Below are 14625 nucleotides of genomic sequence, written 5' to 3'. Positions count from 1 at the left end.
AGCTGGAGTTAACTCCATTTACCACCATTCTTTGGGCCCGGCCATCCAATCAGTTTTCCACCCAGGAGAGTGTCCAGCTCAGAGGCTGACAGTTTCCCAAGCAGAATGCTATGAGAAACTATGTCAAAGGGTTTACTGAAGTCCAAGAAGACTACATCCACAGCCTTTCCCTTACCCAGTAGGTGGGTCACTTTGTCATAGAAGGCGATCAGGTTAGCTTGGCAAGACCTGCCTTTCGTGAACCCGTGTTAACTGGGCCTGATCACCCGGTTCTTTTGCATGTGCTTCATGATAGCACTCAAGATCACCTGTTCCATAACTTTCCTCCACACTGAGGTCAGACTGACAGGCCTGTAGTTTCCTGGGTCCTCCCTCCGACCCTTCTTGTAGATGTGTATAACATCAGGCAGCCTCCAGTCCAGTGGAACTTCCCCAGACAGCCAGGACTGCTGGAAGATGATGGAAAGGGGTTTGGCAAGCATGTCTGCCAGCTCCTTCAATACACTTGGATGGATCCCATCTGGTCCCATAGACTTGTGAGTGTCTAATTGGGCAAGTAAGTCTCTAACCACCTCGTCTTGGAACATGGGAGCTTTGTTCTGCTCCTCTAACTCCTGGGTATGTACACACAGGGAACAACTTCCCTCACTATTAAAGACTGAGGCAAAGAAGGCATTAAGTACCTCTGCCATGTCCTCATCCTTTATCACAGTTGTTCTCTTTGCATCCAATAAGGACTGAATATTCTCCCTGGTCCTCCTTTTATTTTTAATGTATGTATAGAAAGATTTTTTATTATCTTTCACTAACTTGGCCAATCTGAGCTCTAGTTGGGCTTTAGCCCTCCTGATTTTTCCTCTGCATGATCTCACTTCCTCCCTGTAGTCCACCCAAGATGCCTGTCCCTTCTTCCAAAGTTCATAGACATTCCTCTTCTTTTTGATTCCACCCATATCACCCTGCTCAATCAAGCTTTTTTTTTTTCCCTGACAGCTCCTTTTCCGGAACATGGGGATCGCTTGCTCCTGAGCTGCCAGGATTTCCTTCTTGAAGAGTACCCAGTCCTCGTGGGCTCCTTTGCCCTTAAGGACTGCCTCTCATGGGACTTTATTAACCAGCCTTCTGAACAGTCCAAAGTCTGCCTTCTTGAAGTTCAGTGTAGCCGTTCTGCTAATCCCCCTCCTCGCCTCACCTAGAACTGATAATTCTATCATCTCATGATTGCTTTGTCCCAGGTGTCCTCCAACTGTCGCATTCCCTCAAGGCCTTCTCTGTTCACAAACAGTAGGTCCAGGAGGGCGCCTTACCTTGTCAGCTCATTTACGAATTTACATTTGTTTCCTTTGGAACCTTCCCTTATTTTATTGCATTATTCTCTTTGCTGATTATGGAATTGTTTAGGTGGCTAAGTACAACAGTACTCTTTTCTCTCTGCAAGGATTTCCATGCCTTTACCCCATCAGCCTTCTGTTCTGCTGGGAAGAAGGATACTCTTGGGGAGGATTAAGGAAGTAGGTCACTTGCAAGGAGCTCAGGCTTGAACTCAGGTGGATTTGTTGCTTGTGCCTTTTCAGAACCTCTGACAGTGAGCGTTGAAGAAGGAAGTGTTGCAAACTTTACGGTCAGAAGGAATGGATCCGCTGATGTGGCTGTTGCTGTCCAGTATATTACTGTTAATGGAGAGGCCACAGCTGAAGAAGGAGACTTTATTCCCAGTGGGAAGAGCAGTGCCATTTCCTTCAATGTTGGAGAAAGAGAGCAGAATTTATCTGTGTATATTAATGATGATGATATTCCTGAAACTGATGAAGCGTTTTATATCTTCCTTTTGAATTCTACAGGTAAAAGTAATGATTTTATGTGTGCTTAGTAACTCTCCTTTCTTTTTGTTGCAATTTTCTATCATTTTGGCCTCATCGTAAAGCACTATATAAATGCCAAGTAATAAATGAGTAGGGTCTGCTTCAACATTTCTGTTGAAGTATGCTTGGATTTTCATCTTCAGTTGTTTAATTGGAAACAGAAATGAAATAATACAGCTGAAACCTTTCCTGACAAAACAACTGGAGTGAAAGTCTCTTTTCAAATGTAAATGCTCTAAATTAGATGGGGTTTTGACTTGGCTGCAGAAACACAGGGCTAAAGAATCTTAAGTACTGCAACAGCCTTAGGACTGAGGAATTCTTTTAGATTTTTTGTCATATTCCAGTGTGTACATCACAACTGCCTGATTTTTGTACAAACAAACAGAAGTGCCTTATTTTAGAGGGAAACTTCATAAATTGGTCTCTCTTTTATTTTTATAGTATTGCAATGTATGCATACATTCTTTTCAGTATGGCATCACTGTTTTACATGGCTTAATCTACAGAAAAGTGCGTGTTAGAAATTACCCAATGTATCCCAGTAAAGAATGGATTCATTACCTTAGGAATAATATTTTCTCGTTTTAAAAATAAAAACACATTTCTGTATTTGAAATAGACATCTCTTGGAATAAACCATCACTACTGTGTAATGCTGATAAGAAAGAATAAGTTAAATGTAAGAAACAGGTAAATTTTCCTTGGCTCTACCTGCTTAATAAAGCCCCTACCTACCTGTGGCCCTGCCAAAACTCAGGATGTAGTGGGAGAGTCATTTCCAGTTGTGTGAGCAAATTTTAATGATTTATTGATCTCTGCAACTATCTAAAATGAGGTTGTAGTAATGTGGGTGCTGGTCTCTTCTCCCTAGTAGTAAGTGACATGACAAGGGGAAATGGCTTCAAGATGTGCCCGGGAAAACTTAGGCTGGATATCTGGAGGAATTTCTTTACTGAAAGGGTTGTTAGGCGTTGGAAGAGGCTGCCCAGGAAGGTGGTTGAATCACCATCCATAGAGGTGTTTAAAACATGAGTAGATGTCTTACCTGAGGACATGGTCTGGTGGCAGACTAATCAGGGCCGGATCAATGTCTGGGCTCAATGATCTTAAAGGTCTTTTCCAACAAGAACCATTCTATGATTCTATGATTCTATACTGTCCCTCAGTTGTTATTCTTCTGTAACTGAGAGGCAATAATGGTCTGCGAATGTGATGTCTGTCTTTGCAATGCAAATAAAAAATGAATTGGATAAGCCATCAAAACAGTGATGGAGACACGAGGGTCTGTGATTTGATAAAGCAAAGGAAAACAGTCACTAGTTTAATGGTGGATTGAGCAGTATTTGAGTTAGGATTGAACTCAATGATCTTCGAGGTCTTTTCCAACATAAACGATTCTATGATTCTGTAATTCTGTAATTAACCATCCGACTATACCTCCACATTACATTGTGTGGTAGGTTTGCAAACTGAAATACCGATTCAAGATGAGGGAACATAAAATTAAGTTTCTTCATTTAGACATGCATACTAAGTGTCTTAGCCCTGGTTACAGTCTCTGATGCTCTGCGCAGTCAGTGAGACTGAGAAAGTACTTCAGGTTGCACAGATGTGGACACCCTGTGGCTGGTCTATGAATTGCTCACATGGCTTTGCTGATCTCGAACTGCTTCTGCCTTAGACAATGGTAGCAGACCGCTGGAGAATTATAGGGGAAATTTTAGCAATTATTTGAGTGTAAAATAGCTTCTGTGTTTACTGAGATCAGCTGGTGTTCCCTCTGCTACACAGGTCTCTTACACAGAACATCAACACAACAGAAATTATTTGGCATGATAGTCTTAGAGGTCTTTTCCAACTCAAATTATCCTGTGATGCTGTGTAATAGTTGTCCTAAGCCATTCTCCCTGCTTAAATTTTCTCTTCAATTGTCTCTTTGTACTTTGCTAATTTTCTTCAAGATCTACTGATATTTTCTCTCTCTTTCATGCCATCCTGCAGCCTCTCTGGCATAACTAAGAATACAGAATATTTCTACGTGCATTCCTGAAAGAAAAAAAAAAGTATTTTCTTTCTATGATCTTTTGCATATTTTGACCTTGTTACATCCCTTTTGAAAGTTTTGTTGGACCATTGCACCTCAGAGACAATATAGGTAGGGGCATATGAAATGAAAGCAGTAAACACATTGTTTACTTTGGAACAAAATCTAGTCTAAAACTCTTAAATAGGGTGAACAATGGGATGGGAGTGGAAATGTAATGTAAGTCTGTGAACACAGGGAGCTTGTTAGTGTCCCTGCAATGCTAATACACACAAATCCTACAAGCTTTCATTCTGCTTTGCAAGTATCTTTTGTGGTATTGGTATGAATAAACTCTTAGATATTCTTAGCTTGTATTTAGCTTAAGTGCAATATATCTATTCTAGGTCTAAAGGAGAGCTGGGATCTCTGAACACTTATCTTTTTCTTTTGACTTGATCAATTGACCAAACATGAAGTACTACCTCACACAATCCTTTCTGCTCAGTCACATCTTCTCTGTTCTTGTCACATATATTTGTTCATGCAAGTCTTGCTCTATGTATTTTTACTCAGATTTTCCTGTTACAGAATACCGTGAATATTGATTTTCAGTCACTGTTTTATTATGTTTAAAAGGGATGGGGTGCACCCTCAGTAAGTTTGTGGATGACGCTAAGCTGGGCAGAAGTATCGATCTGCTTGAAAGGCAGGGAGGCTCTACAGAGAGACCTCTGCAGGCTGGATCAAGGAGCTGAGGCCAACAGGATGAGGTTCAACAAGTCCAAGTGCTGGGTCCTGTGCTTGGGACACAACAGCCCCGTGCAGTGCTATAAGCTTGGGGAAGAGTGGCTGGAAAGCTGCCTGGCAGAGAAAGGCTTGGGAATGTTGGTTGACAGTGGCTGAATATGAGCCAACAGTGGCCCAGTGGCAAAGGCAGCCAGTGGCATCCTGGCTTGGATCAGGTACAGCATGGCCGGCAGGAGCAGGGAAGGAATTCTATCCTTGTACTCAGCATTGGTTAGGCTACACCTTAGATACTATGTTCAGTTTTGGGCCCCTCAATACAAGAAAGACATTGAGGGACTGTTGCCCATCCAGAGAAGGGGAACAGAGCCAGTGAAGGGACTGGAAAATGAGTGTTATGGGGAGCAACTGACCTGGTGTTGTTTGGCTGGGAGAAAAGGAGGCTGAGGGGAGACCTTATCACTGACTACAGCTCCCTGAAAGGAGGTTGTAGCAAGGTGGGTATTGATCTCTTCTCCCATATAGCACGTAATAGAACAGTAGGAAGTGGCCTCAAGTTTCACCAGAGGAGGTTTAGATTGGATGTCAGGAGAAACTTCTCCGTTGAAAGGCTTCTCAGGCACTGACAAAGACTGTCCAAGGAGGTGGTGGAGTCGCCATCCCTGGAGGCATTTAGAAGATGGGAGATGAGCTGCCCAGGGATCTGGTTTAGTAGTGGACAGGTGCAGTTGGACTTGATGATCTCATTCCCAAGATGATTTCCAGACTAGCAATTCTATGATTCTATGATGATTGTTCATTTCTTTATTTGCATAAAACAGTTGGTGTAAAGAAACACCTTCAGTTTTAGAGTTACCTCCATTTCTGTTTCTAGTTTTGATAAAATTAATCACCCTCTCAATCTCTTTTTAGGAGATACTGTTATCTTTAAGGCTGGAGTGGCTACAGTTATTATTGAAGCAAATGATGATCCTAATGGAATTTTCTCCTTGGAACCTTTAGACAAGCCAGTGGAAGAAGGCAAAAGTAATAATTTTTTGTAAGTAACTTTTAAATAATAGTTTCAGACTTTTTCTGAACTGATGTTTGTGGCACTTCATGGGTAGTAATTGATCTGATCTTGTACAAGTTTGCATTCATAAAAATGTATTAAAGAAAAATATCTTTACCAAATTTTGGATTAAATTATTTGTAAATACGTGGAAGACATCAGCTGTTTTATTAACAGTTATAGTGTGCATATTAAAATGTGTACAGAAGTTAATATTAAAGTGTAAATTATTAAGTCAACAATATTGTTGATTTCTTATATTCTCAGCAGACTTTTGATATAGAAGAATCTAGACGATTGAGCAAAATATAACTTGGACTAATGAAGAAGTAAAAAATATTTTCAAAATACAACTAAATAGGACTAGGTGGTTGGTTGTTTCTTTTTGCACCCTACTTTGAATTCTTCCCCTACAAACAACAAATATTAATGTATTCTTTCTCATACTGTGTTTTTCTTATATCTGTTAGTCACAGATTGAGTCTGTCCTCAAAGTCCGGATATGACTGTCTCCTAGACTGAAAGTACTCCTCCCTAGTTTGACCTCTGAAAGTATTTTCCTTCCAGACACTGGGATGCATTCAAGATGGGAAGGGTTAAGGAATTAATCTGCTTGGCATCTAACTCTGTTATGTTCCATATAGTCAGGAAGAGTTATAGTTTGACAAAAATGTTGATTTTTTTTTCATTAAGAAACATCTGGGTGTGATATAAAGAGAAGTTAGGTCACAGTCAATGTGATAGTGCAAACATCAGGGAAAAGACCTCTTTTCACATTTCTTTAGTTATCTTTTATATTATTTTATTTGATTTTTCTCTTTAATGCAGATGCCTATGGCTGTGAATCAGGTCTTTATTCTTGTGTTACACATCTAAAGACTGAAAATCCTTGAGAAAAGAGGATATTCAATATTTTGTGTGTTTGGTTTTGTTATGCTCCTCTTCGGGTTTTGTTGTTTTGGTTTTTTTTATCCTTTATAGTCTTACTTGCAGGATAATTCTTTTGATTTGATGATGTGAAGAATCATTGGAAGAGTTCTCAGGCACTGGCAGACTCTGCCCAGAGAGGTGGTGTACTCACCATCCCTGGAGGTGATTAAAAGATGCGTAGACAAGGGGCTCAGAGATATGGTTTAGTAGTGGACAGGTGCAGTTGGACTCGATGATCTCAAAAATCTTTTCCAACCAAATGATTCTATGATTCTGTGAATGACGATTAGAACTAAACATTTTTATATACAGGTACTTTATGGAAGCACATGATACCAAAATCACTGACATTTGAGGACCTTGCTCAGCCCTCACTAGTGAAATATATTTACTCGGGAGCTGTCTCTGCCACACCTTCACAGTTGTGGTTACTGCGTAGTTTATAACAAAAGAGTCAGGGAAGCATAAAACCCAGCCACTGAGAACAGCTACAGCAGCACTGTGCTTTAAAGGGAGTAATTGGAGCTACTGCAACAGCACGACACAGCTGGGACAGAGCGCCCTGGTTAATGGCAAAAAAGGAAAAGCCTCTGGAAGCAGAGACAATGGGAATGTGTTTCTGTGCCTAGACTAGTTTTTGCTGAACTAATTTTTCAGCCTTATATAATCTCTTTGTTCAGCATTTTAGTTTACTGTGCAAAGAGAAGCACACTTTTTGCGTGTAAAGCACACTTTGTCAATAAAGGCACTATGTAGCACCAGATAGCTATACAAAAAATAACTTTATTCACTAGTGCCTATTTAGTTATTTATTTATTCACTATTTATTCACCTATTCCTAATCTGGAATAACCACGGATTCCTGAAGGATGTAGAACATGACCCAGATTTAATAACAATGTAAAAAAGAGCTTAAGGAGGCTCGATGGTTAAAAGGAGAAATGTTTGTGGTTAACAGTAGATGATTCTCTTTCTTGTCTTAGCATGGCCAGGCATACAAACTTTTAATGTTAACTTACTGAACTATTATACATTCATATTTATTATTGACATAATAGATGTGCAAGAAAATATGATGTTTAGCTTAGCAGCACTGCTTTGCATGGACCTGCACTGATTACTTTCTTCCTAAGGTACCTGTGGTATAATGGGAGTTGAATTATACCGTGAAATCACGGGCCTTCAAAGAAGATTCTATTATTGTTCATGGTTGTATTTACTGTTCATGGCTATTTAGAATGTTGTATATTATTTTTCACAGTAGGGAAGATTAGTGTAATCATGTTTTCCCATGCTAAGTAATGCTGATGCGTACCTGCCAGCCTGTTCACTCTTTCTGTATCAATGAACAGGGTTTTGAGACATAGAGGACACTTCGGCAATGTCTCGTTGATCTGGCAGCTGTTTGATAATGGCTCTGCGTTGAGGCCAGGAGAGGAGTTCTATGAAACTCAGGGGACTGTGTGCTTCACAGATGGTGAAGGATCAAAGCCAATAACACTCCATGCTATTTCAGATGGAATTCCTGAATTCAATGAATTTTATATTCTAAAGTTGGTGAATGCCTCAGGTATTGTCTTCCATATCACCATTCCCTTCATATCTGGTAGAAAAGAATTCTGTTTAATGAATAAAAAAGAAACCAGCCCTGGAGAGAGCTTTACTTTGAATCATGTCTTGCTATCCTATGCGTTCCTGGTAAGATTTTAGCGTTTGTTTTTCATTTAATCTTAATTTACGTGTAAGAATGCAGTCAGTTCCTGAATTACTCTTACATGCATTTTGGTGATCTGACCTTTAAAAAGGATGCCTCTTGATGTTTCAGACATGTAGATTTTCATGTGCTGAAGACAAAATAAAGCTATTAAAGGCTATGCATATCTACCATAATGCAGGTTTGTTGGTTTGTTTGTCTTTTTCTAGGGGAGGCAAAACACTAACAATTATCACTTCATGTGACTTCAATTACAACTGCTACAGGTCTTCTACTGAGCGGATTTACACATCTGCTGGACTTACTCCACTTCAGTACTATTTATAATCTTCTGTGCCCAGATACAACCGAAAATATGCATTCACCTTTACTATATGTCAAATCTATGTATGTGTACAGAAGATCTCCTACTCATCGTAGAGTAGTTCACTGCACACTTTGAACATGAAGGCTCTACGTTCAAATTGTGGCTTTTCTATCATGAATTCCTGCTGTGCAGGAATAGATGACTAATGGGAATACTTTGCAACAGATTTAATATACAATTTGTTACTGATTTTCCAAGGTATCTCTGCTTCTGTTTCAGAGGCACTAGGACAAATTTTACCATTCCAAGATTTGTGTAAATCTTGGAGTATTATGAGAACTGAGTCATTCAGAAAATTTAGAGCTAGCCTTGCTTTAGATGAAAGACAAATGTGTTTTTTACAGTTGAAAAATAACACTGCTTTGTTTTATGTGAAAATCATCACTTTGGTGTTTAAAAAAAAAAGGCAGTTAAATCATGTTATTCTTAAATCAGAACATTTTTCTAGGAGTTCAGAGGCTCTTTTTTTGACATTTAAGTTTAAAACATATTTTATTAGAAAAACTCTAAGTACTTAGTAACTTTATTCAGACCGTGGTCTTTGAAACCAGCTTTTAACTTTTGCTCTAACTTCCGTTGTATAGGTGGCACTCCTGGTCCTGGAGGTCAGTTATCCAAAATGAACCTTGCTGTAACGGTGATGATCCCATTCAATGATGACCCTTTTGGAATCTTTATCATAGACCCAGAGAGCCAGGACAGAGAGATAGTGGAAGATGTTCTTTCTGAAGATGACCTTTCCTGTATTACAGACTTCACCATCTGGAGACAACAAGGCACCTTTGGTGTTGTCCGTTTAGGCTGGGAAATACTGTCTAGTAAGTTCCAAGATGGACTACCAGCAATGGTAGACTTCTTGTTGCTGGGATCGTTTCCAAGTTCAGTACAATCCCAGCCTCACATGAGACGTCATCACAGTGGAACAGATGCTTTGTATTTCAGTGGAAAAAAGGATGCGTTTGGGATTATTGGTCCAGAATACCCGTACAATGGAAATACTGCGGTAACCAATTTTACATTTTCAGCGTGGTTAATTCCTAACATCAGTACTGATGGTTATATAATTGAAAAGGATGATGACAATGGGACCTTATATTACAGCGTGAAAATCCAAACAAATGAGTCCCATGTTTCTGCAGTGCTTCACTATACAGCATTTGGATCCAATATGACGTATATGGCTAAAGCAGAAGTCCTGAAATATCTGGATGAAAATACTTGGGTTCACCTTCTGATTACTCTGGATGAAGGTATAATTGAATTTTACATGGATGGAATTCCAGTTGTGGGAGGAATGAAGAGCCTTAAAGGAGAAGCAATTGTTGATGGTGAGCCAATAGCCTGCATTTTTTTTCTCCTTATGTAGTTATTAAATGTGTAGAAGAACCTAGCTTCTGTGTATGCAAGATGCTGAAATTATATCTGAAAAGTTGATTGAAAAGAACGAGTAGAAAATTCTGATGGCTTTCTAAAAGCATATGCAAATTAGAGCTGTGAAAGTTCCAGCCCATTCAGAACTTCAACAGAGCTTGGATTGCAATAATTTGAAAATAAATGAACAATTTATAATTATATTTATAGATGTGTGCTTATCATGTACAAGTATACATTTGCATTTAATAGCTTCTGTTAGATTTATAACCCTCTAGCTGAGAAAGGATTATTTTCCTCTCGGTTTCTGAAACAAAATTTCGTAACAATTTGGTTTCTAGTTGTGTGTTGTGTTACAACTAAGCCAATATCTTACAAGCAATAGAATTTTTAAGGGTATATATTTGCTTAAGTAAGTATTTGCATGGTATATTAAAATGATTTAATAGTGTCCAAGGAACATTAGCAAGTGTACCTTTGTTTCTCTGGATAGTCTCAGATGTGATTTTAGTCCTAGGTAATGGGCATTCACTCTAAACAGGCATAACAGTGACAAGGAAGTATCAGAACAACTCTTTATAAAGTAGGATATTATGTGATGGGAATGCATTTATATTTACTCTTCCTTCTGATGTTTCCCACTCTTCTACATGCATCTTTTTTCTTGTAGATCTCCTTCATCCTATTTCCTTTCTTCCTCTCACCTTCAGTTTCACATGCTTTCTTTGGTGGGTGTAGGCAGTGAATGATTATCAAATTCTTGAATGCAGTCTCCTTTTCTGTAACCAAAGAAGGACAATTAAGAAAGATACAGTGGTGTTAAATGTGTATACATCTACATGCGTATGGCCTGCAAATAGGTCATATGTACGCAAACACAGAGTGAGAACAGAGAGGAGATTTCATTAATTGTGTAGAATAATAAAATGGTTTGTGTTGGAGGGGATCTTAAAAGATCATCCAGTTCCACCCCCCTGCCATGGGCAGGGATACATTCTACCAGACCAGGCAACTCAAGGCCCCATTCAAACTGGCCCTGAACACCTCCAGTTATAGGGCAGCCACAGATTCCCTGGGCAACCTGTGCCAGTGTCTCACCATCCTCTTTGTGAAGAATTTCTTCCCAATGTCTAATCTAAATGTTTCCCCTTCCAATTTAAAGCCATTCCTCCTCATCCTATCACTCTATGCCCTTGTAAAAAAGTCCCGCCCAAGCTTTCCCATAGCCCCTTTCAGTACTGGAAGACTGCTATAAGGTCTACCCAGAGCCTACTCTCTCAGCCTGGCCTCACGGCAGAGGTGCTCCAGCTCTCGGATCAACTTTGTAGCCTCATCTGGACCCACTCCAACAGTCTCATATCCTTCTTATGTTGGGGGTTCTAGAACTGGGCACAGGACTCCAGTTGGGGCATCATGAGAGTGGAGTAGAGGGGGAAAATCTCCTCCATCACCCTGCTGTCCATGCTTCTTTGGATGCAGCATGGGATATGGTTGGTCTTGTGGGTTGTGAGCACACATTGCTGGCTCATGTCAAGCTATTTATTTCTGCCTCTAAATTTTGGTGGTTTAAGTCTGAGATTTGCACTCTGGAACAAAGTAGTGCCTTGTATGAAAGAATTTCGCCCTCCCTGAGTTTCTAAAACAAAGATGTGTGAAATGCAATAATGCTTTTGTTGCCAGAAGGGTATATCTCTGTTGTAAATTTTCTGTATTAGTGGAGATGGCATTTATTCTGTCTCGGAATACAAGCACAAGGTAAGCATTTCCTCTCCATTTGGTGCTGTGTTCACACCGTGGTGAGCACAGCTGCCTGGTTTCTCTCACCATCCTCCGCCCCATGCCCTGGGACTGTTATCCATTGCTGCGACTGCTCATCTCTAGTGTGTCATGTATATGACAGTACATTCAAGAGCAGAGTTCCTTCTAATACCAGAAAACAGCTGGAAGGAAGAGAGATCTATGTGTTTTAGCGCAATGAGAATATGAGCTACCTGCTTGGTGTATTTGTGAAAAAAAAACAGCTGCAATCCTATGATTTGCTGAGTAGGATAATTGTTTGGAGACAAAGAAATATTAACGATTTTATAAAAACCATTTGCAATTTGGTGTACATTTCTGAACTCAATATTCCCAGTGCATGAGGGGAAAAGAGAGCTAATGCAGTGATGGTGAGTATCGTCAGAACAGGTCAACTGGCCTAACAGAGAGAGATGAAATGAGGTCTGCTTAGAAAAGCAAATGCTGAGAGGGGTTGGAAGATTCTTTCTGAAGGGAAAAGGGAGGTTTCCCAGTCTCACAAAAATCAGAAGTGGCGACAATGTGCTGGTAGAACTAGTATCATGAAAAATCTGTTCTGAGATGGAAATGTTTGGCCTGTGATGATCTGCCTTTAGTTCTGAGATGAGGGATGAGGAACATCCTGATTTTGCATTTCAAGCTCAACATCATTCCCAATCCGGGGGTAATAAACGTGTTACCATTTATTCTTAACAAGTACAGCTATTCAGTTTATTACTCTGAAGAAATGTAATAACATGAGGAAAACTATTATTTCCTTCTCAGGTCCAGGTATAGTGAGAATCGGAGCAGGAATCAATGGCAGCAGTAGGTACACAGGGCTAATGCAGGATGTAAGGCTTTATGAGCGCAAATTGACCCGAGCAGAGATCTATGAACTCCATGCAACTCCTGCAAAAAGTGATCTTCACCCTGTCTCTGGATATTTGGAGTATCAGCAAGGAGAGACCAATAAATCATTCATTGTGTCTGCAAAGGATGACAAAGAGGAAGAAGGAGAGGAGTTATTCATTCTAAAGCTTATCTCTGTGCGTGGTGGAGCTCGGATTTCACAAGAAAACACCACAGCAAGATTAAGAATACAAAAAAGTGATAATGCTAATGGTTTATTTGGCTTCACTGGAGCATGTATTCCTGAGGTAAGGTGGGGAAATTATGGACAGAGAAAAATTAATGGCAATACCAATTGATCTGCACAGGGACATATTTTCACTGTTAACTTTTGTAGTTATGCAAAGTTGTTCTAGGATTTGGAAATGTGTAAGTTCTGTTAACTTACACCTCTGTCTCACTGGCATTTGCAATGTAACCTTAAAAAATCCTCCCAATTTATTTTTTGTTAAGAAAATATATTTTATTACATAAACTGAAGACTAAGGCTTAATTATTACGGAAAAAAATTTTTTTCTTCTACTTCTGTCACATCTGGGACTGGGTTATCAATTGAAATGTATGATTTAATTTTGTTGTTTGGGGAATGCCTTCTTACAAACATTTCTATTTTATTTATCTTTGTCATACAATTTACTTGAGAGAATTTTACTAAAGGTAGTGTGACGATAACGTGTGGTGCATTTTTGCTAGAATCATAGAACCATAGAGTGGTTTGGATTGGAAGGAACTTTAAAGCCCATCCAGTTCCAACTCGTGGCCGTGGGCAGGAACACCTCCCATTGGATCAGATTGCTCAAAGACCCATCCAGCCTGGCCTCAGAATCATAGAATCCCTAAGTTGGAAAAGACCTTTGAAATCATCAAGTCCAACCATATCTGTCCACTAGTAAACCATATCTCTAAGCACTTTGTCTATCCATCCTTCAAATACCTCCAGGGACGGTGACTCAGTCACCTCCCTGGGCAGCCTCTGCCTGTTAGCGCCTCCAGGGATGGGGCAGCCACAGCTTCTCTGGGCAACCTGCGCCAGTGCCTCACAAAAAAATCTCTCCCTTTTCAGCTTGAATCTATCCCCCTTTGTCCTGTCCTTGCACTCTCTGATAAAGAGCCCCTCTCCTGCTTTCCTGTGGGTGTATTCCACAATGATTTATGCCCATAAGTTATAGGGCATAAATTCCATTTTTTTTATTTTAATTCAGTTGATATTAACTGTGCATTGCTCTTTTTTTCAACCATTAAATTGTTCATTGTTGGTAGCCACCATGTATGCAATGTATAAACTTACTGTTTGTTTGGGGAGGATCAAAATAAACAATTAATTTTTCGTTCTTTCATCAATGATGAAGGAGAAAAACATGATATGTTCTCCTATTGGTATTGGATTATTTTGGAAAACAAATTTCAGAACGCTTTCCCATTTGGCAGCTCTTATGATCTTTAAATTACATTCTTTCTAACCAAAGTGCTTATGATGTATTCGAAAGTGACAGTCTTGTATGGGTGGTACTGGTTTTCAACTGGGTTCAGTTTGCTTTCTGTGTGCCTACCACATGCTATGATAACAGATTCCCTCAGTTTCAAATGCCTCTGATAATACTGCAATGACACAGATCATCAGCCAACCATGAAGCAAAATTAAAAATTTATATGTTTTGCATTTTTCTTACTTCCTTTTTCACCAGGAAAGTATTAGAGCTCCCAGTGATGATGCGGATACACAGCATTGTTTTATTAGTGGTTTAATTGCTTTATGTGGGTATCTGTCTACAAGGCAGCTGAAAGCATATGCAGTAGCTGCGTTGTACAGCAGCTCTGAAATTTATCTAACATATAAGAGAGACTTTCTAGCAATTTTCAAACAAAACT

The 14625-nt window shown here is 39.6% G+C and overlaps 1 protein-coding gene across 1 annotated transcript in view; it reads left to right on the top strand.

The window, feature by feature from the left end:
* ADGRV1 (adhesion G protein-coupled receptor V1) overlaps window positions 1-14625 on the top strand; it is a 277900-nt gene that overhangs the window by 30655 nt on the left and 232620 nt on the right. Inside the window, exons 16-20 of the mRNA XM_054054954.1 lie at window positions 1575-1841; window positions 5548-5674; window positions 7969-8186; window positions 9282-10025; window positions 12631-13004. Of these exons, the coding sequence (XP_053910929.1) occupies window positions 1575-1841; window positions 5548-5674; window positions 7969-8186; window positions 9282-10025; window positions 12631-13004 (1730 nt within the window). The remainder of the gene's footprint in view (window positions 1-1574; window positions 1842-5547; window positions 5675-7968; window positions 8187-9281; window positions 10026-12630; window positions 13005-14625) is intronic.

Source organism: Cuculus canorus, chromosome Z, assembly GCF_017976375.1.
Source record: "Cuculus canorus isolate bCucCan1 chromosome Z, bCucCan1.pri, whole genome shotgun sequence".
Lineage (NCBI taxonomy): Eukaryota > Metazoa > Chordata > Aves > Cuculiformes > Cuculidae > Cuculus > Cuculus canorus.
The sequence above is the reverse complement of the archived record's forward strand: the minus strand, read 5'-3'. Positions and strand labels throughout refer to the sequence as shown.